Here is a 22,079-nt window from a genome sequence, read left to right as displayed (position 1 = left end):
ATGTACCTCTCTAAAAAAACCCAAAGATTATATAGTATTTTGACTGCATCAGGTGCCGAAATAATTCAGCTGGCCTTGGGTATTATGCACTTTAGCCATAGGTGTGTGATGGTGGGGAGCCCTTTGCTGACCTGCCTCAGGCAGTGAGATGTCTTTGGCTGGTCCTGCTAGGATTTTTTTTATTTAATAAATGTATATACCACTGTTCAATATAAAATATTCTCTAGGTTACTAACAAGAATAAGACAGTTAAGGTAAAATGCATTACCACTGTAACATTATGAATAAAATGGGAAGCATTGAATAAAATCTCTCTCAGCTTTTAGTAAGATTAACAGAAATGATATTTACCTGGTGTGCAAAGGACAACAAAGCCTCCATAACATCAGGAATAGCAGAGTTAATAAGAGGATCCAGATACTACCATGTTGAATTGTCAGAAAGAATAATTAGTGTCCAATTTCTGGGGAACAGTGAAAGATAGCTATTGCGTTTATAGTGTGGGTTTTCCAGAAGCCTTTAGCTGACTACTGTGGGAAAGCAGAAGCTGGAGAGGCCTATGTTCTGACCCAGAAGGGCTTGCTCTGTCTAGATAAGCCAGAGATACTGCACTTCAGTTGACTGGCCCAGATTTAGTTCATTACCAGAACCAGACACGAGTTCAGCACTTAAACTGTGCCATTGGGAATTTTGGGGGGAAGCAGGTGGCATCAGTCAGGGAGCAGCATTTGGTCTAAAGAGCTGCTGTTTGCTAATGGCCTATTGCAAAGTAAGAAAATATGCTGGGCTGCAAAGAACCAGGAGACCAGAACAGATGTCTTCTGTACAATAAAATTGAAGGACCTCCACTCTGATTATACAGCTGTATATTCTCTCACCCTAAAATTCTCCTATACTTGCAGCTTTTTCTTGAAAACAGATCAAGCAAAAAATCTCACTAAAATGCTAGTTTTAAGATTTCTTCTTTAGTCTCAGTTGGAGTGGATGAAGCCTCTTTCAGAGTGAAATGACAGGTGCCAAAACATGCTATTTGAAAGCCACAGGGACTGACTTGGAAGTTCAAGTTCTACATCATATAAAACTGATAAAAGTACCCTACACATGCTCAAAGGCACTCTTGTCCACATTGTTTCTGTAACTGACTCCTGGTGCTCAAAATAACTTCCAAAGTGCTGAACTTTTATACCACAAGATGTAGCAGTGATGGCTGCCAACATGGGTGGCTTTAAAGCAGGATTATACCATGGAGGATAAAGCTATTGGTGGCTATACAATACCACCAGTATGCGGCAGAACACTTATGAATGTCACTTGCTGGTGAACACAAGTTGCCCTGATGTCCTGCTTGTGGGTTTCTGCCCACTGTGGGAAACAGGTTTCCAAGCTAATGTATATAGGCAGCTTTTGGTCTGACCCAGCAGGGATCTTCTTATGTTCTTACGGATGTGCATGGAAATCTCTCAGGCAATAGATTGCCATGGCTTTTTGATATCAGTGAGGTTCCCTCCCCCTGTTGATAGAATGGCTTTGTCCTCCCAGTTTTGGTGACAATAAGAGGTACAATTTAAAACAGCATCGTGGTACTTTCAGGCACAGATGACTGGGCTGATAGAACATCATTGACTTCAGGAGACATGTTCCTTTATGTCTATGCTAGACTCTCAAACCCTGACTGGGCAGTCTTCCCCAGTGAACTCTAGCCCTGTGAGGGAGGCTGGGAATCTTTAGCAACAAAAAAGTCTCATGAGAGACTCATGTTGGTTAAACTGGCATAAATTCAATGCAAATCTATTATCATTCTTGAAGATAATACTTTCTCTCCAACTTGCTAATTGGGTCACTGATGCAAGGAAACAGGGCAGTGAGGGAGGCAGCATCTACAAATCTGGAGCATTTCTCCTCTACCTGAATGTATGCCTTTAAGTTGACACTGAAGCTTGCATAAGGTCACAGTACAGATGGCAGTTCAGCAAACACCCATACCAACCCAAAAAATTGCCAGGGACACATGCTGTGGTCAGGATGTTTTTATTAGTGCTTTCAATTCAGGCACAGCTCAGTTGATGTACATACAGTACACACACATTCTCTCTCACACACACACCCCTGAAAAAACATGGTCCATGCTTTCCTTTGCTCCATAGCTAGTGACAAAGGGCAACAGGTACTCAACAGAAAAAACGACACCCAACCATCCTCCATGTTCTTGGTCTCTACAGAGATCTACTCCCACAGCAGAAGTTTGTGGTTGAGAAAATACTTGAAAGAAATAAGGCTCTGGGATGGAAAGTTGAGGAAAGAATGCTGGGGTTTTATCAATTAATGTGTGTCACTATGCAACACTGTTTCGAGGCCATACCATTGCCACTTCTCTTGAGTCTTCTGACAGCTCAGGCTCAAGGACCCATGCACAAGAGTTCATTTCTAAGTCTTAATTCAAACAGTGCAACCATTTTCTCACTGCATGGATTGAATCTGATCACAGCAAATCAGTCCTGTAAGTACCTATTGCTAGCTTTCACACATTGAGTGCAACTCTTCACAATACATTTTACATATGCAACGGGCAATTTACAATAATGGCAGACTGGTGTGCAGGACTCATTGCTCCACCATGGGAAGAAGTCAGCACAGACTGACCAACCAGCCACAAGGTGACCAGGAAAGTACCCCTTACCCTATTAGATCAGACTCTTGGCAGAAAGGTATAACCTAACAACAATTTTAAAACAGAAGCCAAATGAACACTATCTAACGTGGTAATATTAGTGCCAGTCTTGCTTTGCAATAAAATTTGAGAACCAAGAAAATAATTACATTTTTATTTATACCTCATCTTAATGTAGTATTTATATAATCATTCAGATGGGTGTTTAAAGTAATCCCTTACATAATCTCAGCAATTCTTACAACAACCTTGCAGGGTCAAATTATTATCCCCATATACCAGATAGAGGGCTAAGGTTGAGAGGGTATGACTTGCCTAAGGCCATCTAGCAAATTTACAGCTAAAATGAGATTTGGACTAGTCTTCCCAACATATGCAATTGCTCTAGCTCTTAATACTTAGACCATGATTCAATTCACTAGTTACTTGCAAGCCCCATGGAAATAAATGGGTCAAGTTAGTTGTGGTTCAATTTCAATAAGGGCAACTAGTTTTAAATAGATTGGGACCATAGTTTTAAAATACTGCTTTTTCTGCATGCTCAAAGAACTTCATGTATATAATCTCAGTAATGAGTTTGTGTGTCTGTGTTTTGTTTTATTGTGTATTTTGTGTTTTTATCTTATATTTTTATATTGTGAACCACCCTGAGATTGATGGATGAAGGGTGGTATATGAATTTAATAACTAATTATAGTAGCTGAGGTGAGATTTGGACTTCCCAATTTACACTATCATCCTCCAGACTAGCAGCTCTCACAGCGCTTAGTGTGAGCCCCATCTCAAAATAAGCACAACATCCAGGCCCTGACACACTTCCCTGCAATCCTACTGACAGGGGACAACAAATATTATCAGTTCTTCCTAGCTCATCCGATATGGATTGATTATCTTCTTACATTTATACTCCACCTTTCTTCCACCATGGAAGCCAAAAGGGCATAGATGTAATTCCCAGGTGGTCACTCATCCAGCCACTGACCAGACCTAAGATCTGCTTAGCTTCAAGAAGGTGGTAGCTTCATGTGCCTTCAGAAACATGTTGTATGTGTGTACCTTTGTCCATTTCTATGTCACCACATTATTCTCCCTAGTTGGATGAGAAAACATTCTTCTAGCAAAGGGAGCCAAAGCAACAGTAATACTGTTGTCATCCTGAAAAAAAGTGACAAGTGGGGTGCCATAGCGTTCTGTCCTGAGCTGGTTGTTGTTCAACGTCCTTATAAATGACTTGGATAAGGAACTGAAATCTGCAAATTCAAATTTGCAGATAACACCAAACTGGGAGGGGTAGCTAGTGCCGCAGAAGGCAGAATCAGAATTCAAAATGACCTAAACAGACTGGAGAACTGGGCGCAAGCTAACAAAATGAATTTCATTAGGGACAAATGTAAGGTTCTGCACTTAGGCAGGAAGAACCAGATGCAAAAATATAGGATGGACTTACTAGCAGTGCATGCAAAAAGGATCTAGAGGTCTTACTGCACCACAAGCTTAACATGAGGCAACAGTGTGATGCAGCAGCAAAAAAAGCTAATGCTCTTCTAGGCTGTATCAACAGAAGTATAGTGTCCAAATCAAGGGAAGTAATAGTACCACTGTATTCTGCCTTGGTCAGACCACACCTGGAATACTGTGTCCAATTCTGGGCACCATAATTTAAGAACGATGTTGACAAACTGGAACGTGCAGTCTGGAAACAAAGCCTTATGAGGAATGGTTGAGGGAGTTGGGTATGTTTAGGCTGGGCAAGAGGAAACTGAGAGGAGATATGATAGCCATTTCCCAATATCTTAAGGGCTGTCACATGGAAGAGAGAGCATGCTTGTTTTCTCGTGCTTTTGTGGGCAGGACTCAAGGCAATGGCTTCAAGTTACAAGAAAGGAGATTGTGACTAACATTTGGAAAAAACTTTATGACAGTAAGAGCTGTTTGGCAGTGGAACAGACTGCCACAAGAGGTGGTGGACTCTCCTTCCTTGGAGGGTTTTAAGCAGAGGTTGGATGGCCATCTGTCAGGGATGCTTCAGCTGAGATTCCTGCATTGCAGGGGGCTGAACTAGATGACCCTTGGGGTCGGTTCCAAATCTTAAGAATCTATGATTGTTGGATTTCCACTTGAGAAGTCCAACTTAACCCCTACTCACTGGATGGCCTTGGGCAAGTACTGGCCTCTACCTTCAGAGGGTTGTTCTGAGGATGAACACACACAGAAGGAACTGGCTCCCTCAATAATTTGAGGCTGGCTTTTCTGTGCTTGTTGTTTCTAACCTGTACATTTCAGGATCCAGAAGAGGTCAATGCCAGTTACAGCTAGTTCACACATTACAGGCAAGGCACAAGGGGGCCTATTAATAACAAGTTAACCTGTTTTAATATGCACACTTTCCAGGACATTCTTGATATGCATGGTAAAGGTTATCTGAAACTTTATACGGTTCCTGCTGGGTTGATTATTATTAATGCCGTTCAGAGAGCAGAAACCACTGACTCTTGGAAAGGGACGACTCAGTTGGTGAGGGGTTATAGACAGCACATGGGAACTGGCAGAAGCCAAGTGAGGCAGCAGTTCCATGTATGAATGCTGATTCCACACTTTTTTGCTGTTGTTAACACACTCAGACCCAGGTTCTTACTGAGGTAGTAAACCAGCACCTAAGCTGCACCTACCTCAGGCTGCAAGTGAGAACATTTATAACCAAGCATTTCTTCAAACAAAATTTTAAAAAATCTCTGCACAAGGAAACTGGCATGTAAGGAAAAATGTTATTATGTGCTAGTTTTCTATGTGCAGTTTTAGACAGAGGGGCATTCAATCATGTAAGTCCTACATGTAACTGAAGTCTAAAATGGAACAACCCAGATGCAGTTCTGAGTAAGAACCTGGCCTAAAAATGGTTTTAAAAAAACGAGGCAGCCTAGCATGCTTTGCACTGTAACATGAGAAACAGCCTTAGTTTTCACCTAGACAGTTGCAAGACATTTTGGTGTCTAATACAGAAAAATTCAAAGGTACTTCCTCCCTCACTATAAATTAACAGGGGACACATTCCACAGGGAAGTTCTCCCCTTGTGCGGAGTTCTACCTGTTGGATTATACACTATAAGCTCAAATCTGTCTGCCTCCCACTGTACAACCCTCAACGCTGCCCAAAAATCTGCCACCTGAAGCAGCCACCTCACCTTGCCTCATTGCAAGAATGCCTCTGGCTTTACCTAATGCTTCTGCAGATGGGTGGAATGGAAGTGACACATGCATTACAGCCAGGTGGGTGGCTCAAAAGACTTCAAATACTGTTGTGAGGTGGAACTGGTCTTCAGACATATTGTCTCCATTAGGGGAAGCAGACAGATTGGCTAAGGCCGAAGAGAAATCAGTGTTGGAAGGACTAGCGGTGGAGCATATGCCCGCGCTGCCCAGGGTGGGTGTGCTCCTGAGGGGGGTGCCCTCCCAGGCGCAGGATAGCCGCTTGGGTGCCCAGAGCGGCGCGTGTGCCCTGCAGCCGGGGACGGAGCAAACCGCTTGTGGGGGCAGAGCGAGCTGCCCATGGTGGACATTTGGCCCGCCGCCCGCCCGCAACTCCCAAGCCTCCCCCAAGCTGTCAAAATGAAGGGGGAAGGGGGGAATGCTGCTGGCAAAGCGGCGCAGCTCCCCGCCTCACCCCAACAGCTTGGGGTAGGCTTGGGACTCGTGGGCAGGCGGGTGGCGTGCCAAGTGTCACCCCCCTCAGTGAGGGACCTGGGGCAGACCATCCCCCACCGCCTCCCCCTTCCTACCCCCCTGGGAAGGACAAAGACCATAACCATGGGACAACTCAACAAAGATATATATGCGCGCACACACACACACACACACACACACACACAGCGCTGTAGCTGTTAGTTACATTCTGAACTTAGCTTCCGTTTGGTGAATACAGATTTTTCCACTGATGACTGTAAAATCAGGACTGGACTCCAATCTCCATTCACGAAGCACAAGCAACATTCCACCTTCCACCTTCCAAAAATACCTACATTCCCTACATGAGAATATTTGCCATTGGATGAGAAAGCATGGCCAAGTTTGAATCAGCAGAGGGAAGTGGCCTCAGAACCCCCACAAAGACCTCCCTCTTCCTCCACAAGGCCTCACAAACTATATCACAGCAGCTGTTGAGAGCACAACATTCAAGAGGAAGTAACGAAGCATGTTTAGCAGCATGAAAGTGGCTTGTCTTTTCATGGCAGGTTCAATGCCAGTTTAGCCTATTGCACATGAAGACAGTGTTTTCAATCTACTGTTTTGCTGCAGACACATACACTGATATAGAATAATAAATTATTTTCATCTTCAACCCCCAGCACTCTGGACTTGCACTGCTAGTGGTTAATAAATAAACTCTCTATCTTAGGGTTAGTTCTATGGTAGAAAAGGTCAGGATTTCCCACCAGGTACAAAAATAAATAGGGGGCCATTTGTTTAGGGCAGCTTTCCTGTAGTCCTCTATACTGGACCCTGCTGGTGGCAGAGAAGCAAGGGTAGATCCATGAGCAGAAAGGAGTCCTTAAAGCAGAGATTAAACCAGCAGTCTGGAGGATCTCATTAAGAAACGGGTGTGGCTCGGGCTTGTGGCATGGAGGAAATGTGCTGCACCACCTTTTAGACAAGCCACCTGGAATGGCAGCGGCTGAATTCTGCAGGGGTTTGGTGGACAGAACACTGAAAGGGTTACCATCTTGTTTGAAATGGAAAGCATCTTGATGTTTGCCTTTTTGAAAAAAGGAATGCCAGTTTATGGGAACTGAGGGCTCAATCCAGGTTCACCTGCAGAAACTTCAGTGAAATGAAAAGGAAGAATACAAAAGCTTTTTTAAATTTCACTGGCATTTGCACAGGAGAATGTCCTGCTGGACTATGCTAAGGTATTTTGAAAAATAATATTTACAATTTTCCTCGCTCCCAAGAATACAAATATTCTAGGGTTTTTTTGAGGGCAAGTTTGGACATTTTCTTGTTATTTTTAAATTGAAGTAATAAAATTGCTATACTGGGTGCCATAATCTGTCAAAAGTACAAGCATATATACTTTCTGGAAGAGCTATAAAAACTTCCTTTATGGTTCAGGATTAAGCAGGAGTGGAGTAACTTCAACTCAAATATTTTCTTCATATATTGTATGTTTGTTTTATTTTTAGCCCTTGAAAAAAGTATTCTAGAAACTGAGGCAGCTAGCTTATTTCTGCTCCATTCACCATTTTTTTCCCTCACATATGGGTGGTCAAGGGCAAGTTTAAAGGGACATTATTATTATTATTATTATTATTATTATTATTAATCTTTTCTACTAAAAGGACTCTGAATGGTACTTAACCAACAATTCCTCCAAGATTTAGCCTGCCCAGAAATCTAGTTGCCATACTCTGCAGTATTATGCTCAGAGGAAGCATACACTGAATTCATTTTTAAAATGATTTAAATAAGAAAAGGCCCTTTAAAAAAATCTGACATGGGTAAATTTAAATTAGACTTTAAAAATGTGAATGCTTGTTCCTTTTTCCAAAGAGTCTAGTTTTATCTCTTTTCAATAAGTCCCCCCCCCCAACAAAACAAGGAACAAGTTGAAACCTGTTCATAGTGCATCTCTTAAGTATTAAAGGGCAATTGTATACTTTCTCCTGTTAAATAACGGGACTTACTCCTGCCAGGTATGTATGCTTAGTATTTCAATCTTTGAAAGCCAAACACCATAAAGGAGAAGGCTTAAAAATTCAGATTAAAGTCTGCCAACCCCAACAAGGAAATTTATTTCCAGGGAAGAAAAATGCAATGCTTTCCTCCTGCAAATAGATGCCTCCTGCAAATTCATATCGGACAAAAATTAGAAACATTACCACACAGAAATGGATCTAGCATTTGACAGGCCTTTGGGCAAGGCAGCCTTAGTTGGTCCCTTTATCTTTCAAGTGGCAGGGGTGGGCAACCCAAGAATTTTCTCACATAACTTTTGCCCTTCTTGGGAGTTTCATGCCAAGGGAAAACAATATGTTGTGGAGATGGGAGGCTCTTTGCTACTCATGGGGTGTCCAGCCATGCCATCTTTTAGAGCTAGCCCTCGGAATTTTCTCATGGGTAAAGAATGCATTTAAAAATCATCCTCAAATGATTTCACAAAACAAAAAGGAAGAAAAGTGCACTAAACTTTGGGAAATTATAAGCAGCCGCAACTAAGACATGCCATGATTTCTCAGGAGGACTTGACTTGCCCTCTCTTTCTCTCAATCAAACCATGGTTGTTCAGAAGAAAACAGGAATGGAGCCAAGCTGCAGACAGTCCTCTTATGGGCCTTCCAACACCTCACAGAGAGAGATGCCAAACTATGAGAACCAGTCCAGGAGGAGGTAAAGCATAATGGCTACGAGGGGCATGCAGCTGCTGAAGACCACAGGCAGGAAGACAAAGAGGCTGAGAAACCGCAGGGACCGTGTCAAGATCTTTTCAAGTTCACTATGAGAACCAGGACTGGCTTCAGGAGGCTTGTGGACATTAAGCCCCTCACCCAACCAAAGGCTACCTTGCCCTATCAAGAAGCCCTGACTCTTTTTCTGTCCATGGGTACCAAGAGGGCTGGACAGCAGATCTGTGGGCCGCTGTGGAAGGGGCACTAGGGTCCGGGCTGGGACTACCAGAGGCATCACCATGGCCTCCTGAGTGGCAGGTCGTGAGGTGTTGGGTGACACCACTCTCAAGCTGACAGGAGAGTCAGAGTCCTTAGATAAGCCACGTTGGACATTTCCCTCTTCCAGGTGGTTTAGAAAGCAGCCTTCTAGTAGGACAGGTGGACTATCACGACCTGGTCCTACCAACTCAGATGGTGCCGTTGTTGCATACCCTGGCGTGCATCCTTCCTCCTCACTGTCCCTGGAGTCATCACCACGTTGCTTGGCATAGTGCAGCATGATCTCCTCTGCCAGGGAGCTGTTCAGTGCTCTCTCGGGGCCTGTCCAGTTGACTATCAGGTCACGGTCAGTCAAGACACTCTGCCGCAAGGCAATGAGAGACGGTGCAGGGCTGCTAGGTTTGCCTGAACCTTCCTCAGCCCACTCCTCTCTTCCTCCAAGCTCCTCTGCTCGGAGCCGGCTCAAGTGGGACAGATAAAGCTGCTCCAGCTCCCGGTCTATGGCATCTTCCTCCAAGCGGTAGGGCAACTCTTGGTACCTTCTCAATTGCTCCTCCATGCATTCCTCCATGAAAGAGCCCTCTGTAGTGAGGTCACACTTGCTGAACTCAGGCACATCCCACTGCCCTAAGGGAAGGGTTTCGGTTCCCAGTACCAAGCCCCAGGGCACTTTCAGCTCCTCATGAGATGAGGGATGGACCTTGAAAGCAAGGGCCTGTGGGGAATCGGTGAAATCCACAAGATTGTCTTTAGAAGGTTCCTTCTTTTCTGGGGAGTTGGTGGTGATTGTGAGTTCTGGAATCTAGGCAAAGTGAGGAAGAAGAAAAGATACATAGAGAAAATGGCAGAATGTGATTTTATATTCAAAGCAATAAACACAACCATTTGTGGAGCTGCTGGGAAACCTTGCTAACATCAAGGGTCATCATTATGATTGCAAGGGACTTCTCTTTTTTGCTCATACTAAATGTTAAGAAATGCCACCAGTGTATTACACTTTGCAGCGTAGAACACTTTATGCAAGCAGTTGCAGACCAAAAAATGAATCATAGAATCATAGAATCACAGAGTTGGAAGAGACCACAAGGGCCATCGAGTCCAACCCCCTGCCAAGCAGGAAACACCATCAGAGCACTCCTGACATATGGTTGTCAAGCCTCTGCTTCAAGACCTCCAAAGAAGGAGACTCCACCACACTCCTTGGCAGCAAATTCCACTGTCAAACAGCTCTTACTGTCAGGAAGTTCTTCCTAATGTTTAGGTGGAATCTTCCTTCTTGTAGTTTGGATCCATTGCTCCGTGTCCGCTTCTCTGGAGCAGCAGAAAACAACCTTTCTCCCTCCTCTATGTGACATCCTTTTATATATTTGAACATGGCTATCATATCACCCCTTAACCTCCTCTTCTCCAGGCTAAACATGCCCAGCTCCCTTAGCCGATCCTCATAAGGCATTGTTTCCAGGCCTTTGACCATTTTGGTTGCCCTCCTCTGGACACGTTCCAGTTTGTCAGTGTCCTTCTTGAACTGTGGTGCCCAGAACTGGACACAGTACTCCAGGTGAGGTCTGACCAGAGCAGAATACAGTGGCACTATTACTTCCCTTGATCTAGATGCTATACTCCTATTGATGCAGCCCAGAATTGCATTGGCTTTTTTAGCTGCCGCGTCACACTGTTGGCTCATGTCAAGTTTGTGGTCAACCAAGACTCCTAGATTCTTTTCACATGTACTGCTTGTCTACCCTCCATTTTCAACTCCAGACCAATTGTCCCAACAGATACTGTATTAATCAAATCTCAAACAGTTCCAGGGCTAGGGACTCCACGAGTACATTTGCTTGGCAAAATGTTTCATGAACATAGTTTGGGGAAAATCTTCATGGCATTTTAGTCTAATGATCCGGTTTACACCTAAAAGAAAGTAAGGGCAAAATGTCTGCCAGGAGCCCTGTGGGTCAGGCGCTACTTCTGCCACCACAGCTGCTCACTCAGAGGGACACTTGCCCCAGACCAGAATCCTCCTGGTCCTGGGCTCAGGTGAGTTGCAGAGTCACCTCATGCCACTCCCCACATTCTCTCACATGTGCAGCTCATCACTGAGGCAAGCTACCAGGCCTTCCGTGGCCTGCTTGCTGCTCCCTCTGTTCTGGGTTCCTTGCTGCTTCTCCAACTGGGGAACCTGACTTTGCCAGCACTTGGGACTTGGCCACATTTTCCTTCCAGTTTGTATCTAATGCAAATGGGCAAGTTGTTTTTTAAGGAGGCTATTTTTCTAATTAATTTGTTACTAAATTATCATTTATGTATTATCAATTTCATAAAATTTATACACTGCTTGATTGTAAAAAAGCCCCCTTTGAGTTATTATTGCATTTATTTATTAATTAAATTTACATCCTAACCTTCTTCCAGAAGGAACATGGAGTGGCAGTAATTACGTTGTTATTGTGGCTGTTGTTGTTTTTAAAATTTGTATACTGCCATTCATCCAAAGATCACAGCGTGGTTCACAACATAAAAATACAAAATTGGAAAGCAAAATACAACAAAAGCACAAACAAACCAATAAACCCTCTCTCACAATCAAATTTAAAAGACCATAGAATGTTTAATCAGCCAAAAGCCTGATTATAGAAAAATGTTTTTGCCTGGCCCCTAAAGATATGTAGTGAAAGCACTAGATGAGCCTTCCTGGAGAAAGCATTCTGCAAACAAGGAGCCACCACAGAAAAGGCCCATTCTTGTGTTGCCACTCTCCAGACCTCACATGGAGGGGGCACACAAAGAAGGCCTCCGTTGATGGGGAGAGGCAGTCCTTGAGGTACAGTGGTACCTCGGGTTACATACGCTTCAGGTTACAGACTCCGCTAGCCCAGAAATAGTACCTTCAGTTAAGAACTTTGCTTCAGGATGAGAACAGAAATTGGGCAGCGGCGGTGCAGCACCAGCAGGAGGCCCCATTAGCTAAAGTGGTGCTTCAGGTTAAGTACAGTTTCAGGTTAAGAACAGACCTCCAGAACGAATTAAGTTCTTAACCCGAGGTACCACTGTACTGTGATCCAGAGCTGCTGGAAAACCAGCACTTTGAATTGGGCCCAGAAACTCTAACATGTTGTAGGAATCCAAACTACTGGAGCATAGACAACAGTAGTTAGGCTGTCCCTGTCCAGAAAGGGGCACAGCAGGGCCACCATTTGAAGCGGATGGAAAGCACTCCGTTCCACTGAGGCCACCTGGGCCTCAAGCAACAGCAATGGATCCAGAAGTATTTTATTTATTTATTTGATTTATATACAGCCCTCCACCGAACGATCTCAAGGCAGTTCACAAGATAAAAATACAAGTTAAGAACACAAATAGTTAAAACGAAAACAACAAACCAATAGCTTCCCCCCCCCTCAAAAAAAAAACACCAACACATTTAAAAGGCTGCAGAATATTAATCAGTCAAACGCTTGGTTGAAGAGGAACATTTTCGCCTGGTACCTAAAGATATACAATCTTCAGAGGCAGCCCTACCTATAATGCATTGCAGTAATCTAACCTAGAGGTCAACAAAGCAGGCAACAGAGTCATCCCTGTCCAGATAGGGGCGTAGCTAGGCCACCAGCTGAAGCCGATGGAAGGCACTCTGCACCACTGAGACTACCTGAGCCTCAAGTGACAGCAAAGGATCCAGCAGAACCCCCAAGCTGTGTACCTGCTCTTTCAGAGGGAGTGCAACCCCGACCAGAGCAGGGGATCTCCCATCCAGTCTAGAGAACCTCTTACTCACAGTGCCTCTGTCTTATCTGGATTGAGTTTCAGTTTATTGGCTCTCAGATAAATATACTTGAAGTGTGTAGTGGATGGAGCATTTCCATTGAACTAGACAAGTTGTGGGCCTCCAGATGTTGCTGAACTAGAACTCCAATGATCCCCAGTCAGCATGGCCCAGGGATGGTTTCCCAGATGTGGAGCCAGACACTCAAGTGAAGGACTGTTCGGAGGTCTAGAGTGAGACAAGTCCAGGTGCCTACCACCCTGAGCACTTTGAGTGCTAGTACAAGTCTTATTAAACAATATTTGCCACACAAAAAAGAAAAGTGGAGGAGAATGTGGGGAAGGCAAGAGCAGAAATCCTAGGAGGATGAGAAGTCATTGGCCTTACCAACTGTTCCAGAGAAAGTGTGGGACAGGCTGGGTTTCCCATTCAAAGCAGGAAGAGTGTTGCCTTGCAGAGCAGATTTGTGATTTGCTGCAGTTAAGTCCCTTGCTTCCCCATGTCCAGCGGTTCTCAACCTGTGGATCCCCAGATGTTGTTGGACTACAACTCCCATCATCCCTGAGCTCTGGCCTTGCTAGCTAGGGGTGATGGGAGTTGTAGTTCAACAACATCTGGGAACCCACAGGTTGAGAAAGGCTGCCCTAGTCCATTGTATTTGATTTACCAAATCAATATTTCTAAAATTTAGGAAGAATATTATTTTTCTTTTTGAGGAATTTTGGTTCTAAAATTGTCAGAAAAAGTTCTAAAGAGTGAGGTATAAATTGTTTGAATGAACTGTACATGGTGGTATGTTTAAAACCATAGTACTTTAATAATACTGTAAATATGACATTTAAGCTTATCTCCTTTTATCAATATCTCCAAATGCAGCATTTATTGAATTCTCAAAAAATAAGATACAACATTTATAGAAACTTCATTCCCTGAAAAAATTTCAAGGCTGAGGCAAAAATGTGTTCAAAAATCATCTTGCATGGCATTGAGAGGGTGATGGGAGAAAGAGTTCATGTATAGAAATGAGAAACATATATGAAATGTAAAATTGAAAGAGGACGTTTGGAATTTTTTATTAATACAGGGATCCCAATTGGTGGGTGGTTTGAATTAAGAGAGTGCTACAAAAATAGATATTCAGAACTATTTAACATACTGGACAGTTATAAATCTCTGTAAAACAAGTGTAAGAAAATCTTCTGGTCGCCACAAGAACAACATTTGCAAGCTGCTGGAAAGAAAACTGAACCAACCATGTTGAGAAAATGGCTATGAACGGGTTTCTGAGCAAACTTGTGATAATGTATAAAAAATAATCAAAACTATGTTGGAAATGCCAAAAGATGCAGGGGACCTTCATGCACATGTGGTGGCCATGTAAACAAGCTAATGAATATTGGGAAATGATTTATGTAGAATTTAAAAAGATGTTAAGGCTGACATTTCCCCCCAGAATAGAGATTTTCCTACTGGGTATAACAGATGGTGAAATTCCTAAGAGGGAACTTTGTTTTTTTCTCAACGCAGCTACAGCAGCTAGAATAATCTATGCACAAAAGTGGAAGGACAAAGGAATCCCTACAAAAGAGGACTAGCAAAATAAGTTAATCGAATGTGTGGAGTGAGCAATTATGACAGGGAAGATAAGAAATCAAGATGAATCACATATAAGTGAGGAGTGGAAACACTTTGGAGAGTATTTAAAGAAATATAATAGTCAAATAAACTTCCATGTAGGGCTAGACCTATAAGCAGCAGTTAAAAACAATTAGAATATTGTATAGAATTAAATTGGGTGGTATTAAAGAATATGCAGCTCAACAAGAAACAAATAGGAAGCCATGGAGGGATGGGTGGGGAAGTCAGGGGATATGGGATAATTAAAGATAACTGTAAGTTGTATGTATTGAAATTTTGAAAATGCATAAATAAAATTTTGAAAAAGAGAGAAAATGGCTATGAAATTTAAGCAAAAGCTTCCAAACACCCCCTTGTGGCTGCAATGGTGGAAGAGAGGGAGGAAGGCATGTGGGAGCACAAGGTGCACCAAGGTTTATTCCCAGAATGTTAAACCATGGCTTAGCAGGTTGCCCACAGGCGGCCAGTGTGTGTCCATGCACCGCTTTGGTGATGACATCATGGCTTCTTTAAATCAGTTTCCTACTGCATCTAATCATTGTGAACCAAACAATGGAGTCTAGTTATTAAGTATACTGCAGTTAAGAAAAGTTTATGGGATGGATATACTGTAGCTGTCAAACTTTAAATTGGGGGGGGGGGTGTTTCTCCCAGTCTAAATGGGTGCTGGATGGCCATAACCTTGAACAGGTAAAATACTTCAGTTACCTAGGGCTCACATTCCATCATACAGGATCTTGGAAGCACCATTGGCAAACCTCCCTTCAAAAGGCGGAGATTACAAAGCTAGCCATATATAGATTCTTCTTCATAAAGGGCGGCAAATATGTTCCAGCAGCCTTAAGGGTTTTCAACGCAAAGCCCGTTTCCCAACTCCTGTATGCAGCAAATGTCTGGCATAATGGGGACCTGCCAAAGCTAGATGGCTTTCAGGCAAAATTTATATGATCTCTGCTGCAGGTACCTAACTGCGTCCCCAACTCCGTACTTCTGTTGGAAGCTGGTGAATGCCCAATTTCAGCTAGAGCGTGGTGGGCTGCCTTAAAACATTGGCTCAGGATTTCAGTGTTTAATCTAGGGAAGGGTCTGTACCAACATTTGACCAACATTTGACCAATGAGGAATTTGTCAGCAAATGGCAGAAAACCATGACTAAAAAAGCCACCTCTATTGGTCTCTCTCCCCCCCCGCAACTGTATTACCTGGGTTATGAAGGCGCCCAAAAGGTTTTAAAGCAAAGATTATGGGACAATGCACACAGTGACTTGCGATCTCGATCACACGCAGTCTGTAGTCCGCTGGCAGCAGGAGTTCAATATGGGCATGTCTTTGAGTTAACATCTTACATCAAAAACCTGACAGTACCCAAGTATTCCTGGGAAAATCAGAGGCTCACTATGTCAGGTTCCTACTGGAAGACCGGACAAAAGCTAGAACGTTGGCAGTGGTAAAGTTTTTATCGGTGGTTGAAAGAACAAATGAGCCCTATATTCTAAACAAAATGTTTGATTAACCTGGAGGTAGGCTGTATGAGCTGTGTATTGATTTGTAATGTTTTGTTGGGTCTCTGGACCGTAATAAAGATTGTTGTTGTTAAATAAGGGGTGGCTAACCTTTTCTTCTCCTCCTCCTCATGGACTGCATGCCAGCCATGGGTGTGGCCACCCCACACCCCAGGCATATCAGGCAATATACAGAGGCCCCTCTCTGCTCAAAGCACTGATTTTATTACTCAAGAGAAGACAATTTGTATTCCCATCAGGGGCTGGACTGGGCAGTTTAATAATCCTGGGCCTCCCCAATGTTGTGATTTACCGTATTTCTTTTTGCCACCACTACCAAAAATGGTAGAATCTTGGGGACAAGACATGTCCTTGTGAGTGGCTCATCAGGCCCCCATACTGGGGTTATCCACCCCTGCTGTCAGTTATTGTTTTAAGTATCCCTGTGATCTTCTTCATTTATGTTTCAGGGGAGTTTGTGTTCATACAGGTATGTGCCTTCTGTATTTAATAAAAATGATTAAACCTATTAAAAATAGTGATCTCGATAATGAGAGAACTCTTTCTCTTTAAAAAAATAATTCTATTAAATAAAGGGGAACGCAGAGGTCACATTAAAGTAGGATTGCCACCTGTCCCTTATAATTACAGGAGAGTCCCATTTGGGGGACACAGAGTCCCCTGTCCTCTTTGGCCCCCAATTTGTCCCGTTTTTGAAGTAATAAAAATAAAAATTCTCCCTGTCCCCATACAGCTGGGTGACTGTTAAGGCAGAGTGGGGTTGCCTGAAGGGAGAAGTAGAGAAGAAGGGGGGAGGGATGTTGGGGGTAGAAGGAGAGAGAAACACAGAAAACACTCCACACTTTCAGGGTTATTTTTAAATCCCTCCTTATAGAGCACACACGCCATCAAGCTACTTAGCTATTTTCTTGCGTTTCTCAAGCCTTCCCTGTAAAGCTAAGGAGCTGTTGGTTACTGAAGCTGGAAGGACTTTTGGTTTTTGGTTTTGGATGGGGGAAGAGATTTTAAGAAGATATAAAATCTGTATGTTTTATTTTATGCTGGTTTGTGACCAATATAAAGTTTGATACTAAGAAGACAGACAGTCATGCAAAAGTGTTTCCCCACTTTTTTGCTACTGTTTTATTTTGGGAAGATAATGGGCTGGAAGTTAAAGCTGCCAGCTCCCCTGAATGTTCCTCAGAAAGAAAGAGAGGGAGACAATGCAGGAAGAAGGTCTGGGTTGCAAGTTAATGAAAGGATGGCCTCCTGGAGACCCCCTGAATGTTCCTCAAGTCACCCCAGGGTGCCATGGCTCACTGGCTGAAAACCAATAATTTAAAAGCATTTTTCTCTCACCCTTCTCTGCAAAATACCAAGGCACCTAATAAAATCAAAACACCTAGATTTTTTTTTAAGTTCTCTATAATACTAAAACACAAGAGAGCAGTGTAACCACCTAAAACAGAAGCAGCAAGCAACAAATACCAGTGGCAACAGACAACAGGCTGTTTAACCTGCCATATTATTAAAGGGCTTCTGAAATACAGGAGTCCTTACCATCTGCAAGGTCAAGAGGAGGAATGCAGGTGGATCTCTCAGGCAAGAGAATCTAAGCCTGTTGGCAGCAACTGAAAAGGTCCTCTCCCCTCAGAGGCCCTGATGACAATTTGACAGGTCATGAGGCAGTCCTTCAAGTGTCCAGAGCTAAGCACACACTACCAATTTTTTAAAAATAAAACTTACAATGCAGTCTTATACATGTTTACTCAGACATAAGTCCTGATGAATTCAGTGGTATTTATCCTTAGGTAAGTGTGTGTGCGGGGGGACCCAGGTGGCGCTGTGGGTAAAAGCCTCAGCGCCTAGGGCTTGCCGATAGAAAGGTGGGCGGTTCGAATCCCTGCGGCGGGGTGCACTCCCGTTGTTCGGTCCCAGCGCCTGCCAACCTAGCAGTTCGAAAGCACCCCTGGGTGCAAGTAGATAAATAGGAACCGCTTGCCAGCGGGAAGGTAAACGGCATTTCCGTGTGCGGCTCTGGCTCGCCAGAGCAGCGATGTCACGCTGGCCACGTGACCCGGAAGTGTCTCCGGACAGCGCTGGCCCCTGGCCTCTTGAGTGAGATGGGCGCACAACCCTAGAGTCTGTCAAGACTGGCCCGTACGGGCAGGGGTACCTTTATCTTTTTAAGTGTGTGTGCAGAACTGTAACCTTAGACTTGTTTTATTGAGCAGAATAGAGCTAAACCTGAAGAAAATGTCCAGCAACAAGTTTAATATTTCAAATACGGTACTAAATATATTTTAGATATATGGCAAAATACTGAAAAACTGATTATTCTGGATATAAAATATCATATGTCCTTTTTATGTAATTAATACAAATGTGTGTTTTTTTAAGTCCTAGATGCCCACATCCCATTTCTTGTAGCATAGAAATATACAACAGTATTCCCACAACTGGTTTAAGGACTTTATTTTGGTTTGCTGTTGTGCCTACACTTTTTGCCTTGGCAGCAGCCACTGGGACCTTTTGGGGAGCTGTAATTTATTTATATTGTTTTCAGAAACATTAACAACTTACTGTACAAACTCCAACTTATTCAGAATGGGCTAGTTAGCACTGGAATGGGCTAGTTAGGGGCAACTAACCCTTTTCAGCCCAAGGGCTGAAGATTGCCCCCCCCCCCAAGGCTGCATGCCAAGGTGGTTGGTGGGCAGACACACAGCTGGTCCAGTTTTTCCCCACTGCTGCGTTGCCTGTGTGATTCCAAAGAAAAAGGGCTCTCCTTCACCTTGATTTTCCTCTTCTCCTACCCCAGCACTGCTGTGCGGATGACAAGCAACATGAGGTAGAAAAACAAGCAGAGGAAAGCTCCAATCTTAGATCTCCTTGCTTTTTCCTGTTGTAATGGCACTGCACCAGAGGGAGAAGAGGACTTCCCCCACAATGGTTTTGGCAGAGGGCCAGCAGATCACTAAAAATAGCTTTATGGGCCACATCTGGCTCAAGAGCTCACCACCCCTGGTTTGACTTGCATGAGATGGAATAGGCCAGAGAGCCTTCTCCCATGTCTTCCCTCTTCCGTCCTTCTGTCATACATGTGATTAATCTGTGCCAATTTGTAGGAAAGGTTGGCCTGGAACTCCAGAAAGAAGGCTAAGGCCACTATGGGCTCCATCAGCAGCCACAGATAAAAAAGGCTGCTAGGTAATTTTTGTATAATTTTAATGTGTTATAAGCTGTTTTGTAGGTCATTTGATTGAAAGGTCGGATATGAAACTTTCAAACAAACAAAATATAAGATAAGATAAAATGTGAGGTGAAAATAGGTATATAAATAAAATATTACATTATGGAAAAGGAAGGTGTGGATTCCAATGAGGACATCAAAAATTCTGAGCTAGATATGTTAGCACTGTCAAAATACAAAGATAACATCAACATGGCATGAGTGGAACAGTAACTGTTACAAGGCAGGTGATAGTGCTCTTTAAGAACTCAGCACTGTATCTGGAGAAGCAGGTTCTTAGGAACATTTTAAGAGCTAGCCAAACCGCACTTCTGCTACAAACCTGCTACAAACCAGCCCGTTTCCACCAGGACAGGACCACACTGAGGACTCTTCCAAATTGGACTTTCATTTGCCTTCAGCCTCAACTGCAGATCACCACATTGGTTATAAAGAAGCATATACAGTGGTACCTCGGGTTAAGTACTTAATTCGTTCCAGAGTCCGTTCTTAACCTGAAACTGTTCTTAACCTAAAGCACCACGTTAGCTAATGGGGCCTCCCACTGCTGCCGCGCCGCTGGAGCACAATTTCTGTTCTCATCCTGAAGCAAAGTTCTTAACCCGAGGTACTATTTCTGGGTTAGCGGAGTCTGTAACCTGAAGCATATGTAACCTGAAGCGTATGTAACCCAAGGTACCACTGTATTGAATTTAGTATTTAAGTACAGTGGTACCTCAGTTTTTTAACATCTCTGTTGACAAACATTTTGGAACTCGAACGCCGTAAACCTGGAAGTAAATGCTTCGGTTTTTGAACGCGCCTCGGAAGTTGAACCGGAAATGTGGCCTTCGTACTGAGTTTTCTGTATTGAGATTTCCGTTTTGAGGCTTCCATTTTGAGTTTTTGGTTTTCGAACGTTTCAAAAACTCGAACGGTCTTCCAGAACAGATTACATTCGGAAAAACCAAGGTACCACTGTATTACTGCATTTACTGGTTTCAACTCACAACACTGTTGCAGTGATGAATAAGTCATGGAGCTTGTTTCTTATCTTGGCAGATAAGTTTGGACAGAGCAAACTGTAAATGAATCTGAATAACTGGACACAAGCTTTAATCAAGAGGAGGGAGCAGAAAGGAAGCTCCTCAGAGGCTCAGCCCAATGCTAGAACAGGGAGGGGGAACCTGCAGCCATCCACATGTAGCCTGACCACCAATTCCACAATCCCTGTCCTTCAGCCATGCTGGCTGGGACCAATGGGAACTGAAGTCCAGCAACAACATCTGGAGGCTCACAGGTTCCCTACTTGAGCATTGGCTCTCCAGAGTGATTTGAGACTCCTTACCTGTGTCATTGAGAGTGGGGGCTGCAGAACAGGAAAGTTTAGGGATTCACTGGCCAAGCCTCTATCAGTTTTCTTTTCTGCAGAGGAGAGGAGAGGAGAGGAGAGGAGAGGAGAGGAGAGGAAAGGAAAGGAAAGGAAAGGAAAGGAAAGGAAAGGAAAGGAAAGGAAACATTTTTCAGTAATGTGTGCAACTCCCAGCCTCAGAACTGCTGGGCACAATCTGGGTACTTCTACACTTCTGAGAGCATAGAATTTGCTCCTGGGCACAGAGTTCAGTTTCTTGACAATTTCATCTTTTATATTTATATATTTTTAAAACCCATAGGTTTCTGGCCCTTTTGGTTGCAAAGACATACTTAAAAGTATAACAATTTACAGAGGCGTAGCTATGTTAGGGCTCATCCACACAGGGTTTTAATATGGATTTGAAGCCACTCGTGTGTATATTATGCATGTAATATCTTCCTCATCCAACTGGCAGCCCCCAGTTTTTCCTCATTAAATTTAGACTATCAGGCTAATCAGATAAGGGAAGTAAATCCAATATAAAACTGCATGTTACCCAGCTAAAGTGCATTGTGCAACCAGGTGGTGTCTTTTTATGTGTATGTAGTGATGTTTCACAAGGTACCCTATACTGCCACACCTCTTACTCTGATTTTGTTTCCATCAGTCAAAATGAAAGAAGGAAGGGTGGATTTTTTATTTTTTAACTGCTCTTTTTCTTAGAACTGCTCTAGGGCAGAACAGCTCTATTAAAATGAAAACTGAAAACAAGCAAGAACAACAGCAGCTTGGAGGGCAGGGGATGAGCCATCACCCTGGCAATGATTATACAGCTTACAATGTTATGATCTATTTTCAATTATTCAGTCTACAAGCTCCTGAGAGAATGCAGGGTCTGCCCTTTGCAGGTCCCAATATTTGGTGTTTCTTCTCACAGAATTTGCCTTTCCCAAGAGCAGAGCCTTTGGTATAAACCGCCAAGTGCTGCTGCTGTACAACCTCACATCATTCTATGTCATCCTGCTCATACCCCATAGGTCATCAAGGGAGGCACCCCAAAATTTGTTTAGATCTGAGGCAGGTCTTTTGCTGTGGTAACTTTGGACTAAGCTCCCCCTGGAAACGAGGGCAGTGCCAGCCACTGGTTCTTTTAAGTACCTCCTTACGTCATTTTTATTCACCCTGGCTTTTTTAGGGCAGCATTATTGGAAATTACTCATGCTGGTTTGAATGTATCCTTATTGTCTGAACTTTGTATTTAAT

At 43.4% G+C, this 22,079-nt stretch overlaps 1 protein-coding gene across 2 annotated transcripts in view; it reads right to left on the bottom strand.

Moving 5' to 3' along the window:
- Nucleotides 1–22,079, bottom strand: part of GPR173 (G protein-coupled receptor 173) — a 70,650-nt gene that overhangs the window by 23,350 nt on the left and 25,221 nt on the right. Inside the window, exons 3-4 of one of the 2 annotated variants that reach the window (XM_083421025.1) lie at nucleotides 20,811–20,887; nucleotides 2,013–10,129 (exon numbers count right to left, since the gene is read on the bottom strand). In XM_083421025.1, coding sequence (XP_083277151.1) covers nucleotides 9,026–10,129; nucleotides 20,811–20,887 — 1,181 coding nt within the window. In that variant the 3' untranslated portion in view covers nucleotides 2,013–9,025. Of the gene's footprint in view, nucleotides 1–2,012; nucleotides 10,130–20,810; nucleotides 20,888–22,079 lie in introns of those variants that run through there. The other variant, XM_083421026.1, reaches the window with a different exon arrangement.

This window comes from Podarcis tiliguerta (assembly GCF_965153285.1).
Source record: "Podarcis tiliguerta genome assembly, chromosome: 17".
NCBI lineage: Eukaryota > Metazoa > Chordata > Lepidosauria > Squamata > Lacertidae > Podarcis > Podarcis tiliguerta.
Note: the sequence above shows the minus strand (reverse complement) of the source record. Positions and strands in the feature narration are given on the sequence as shown.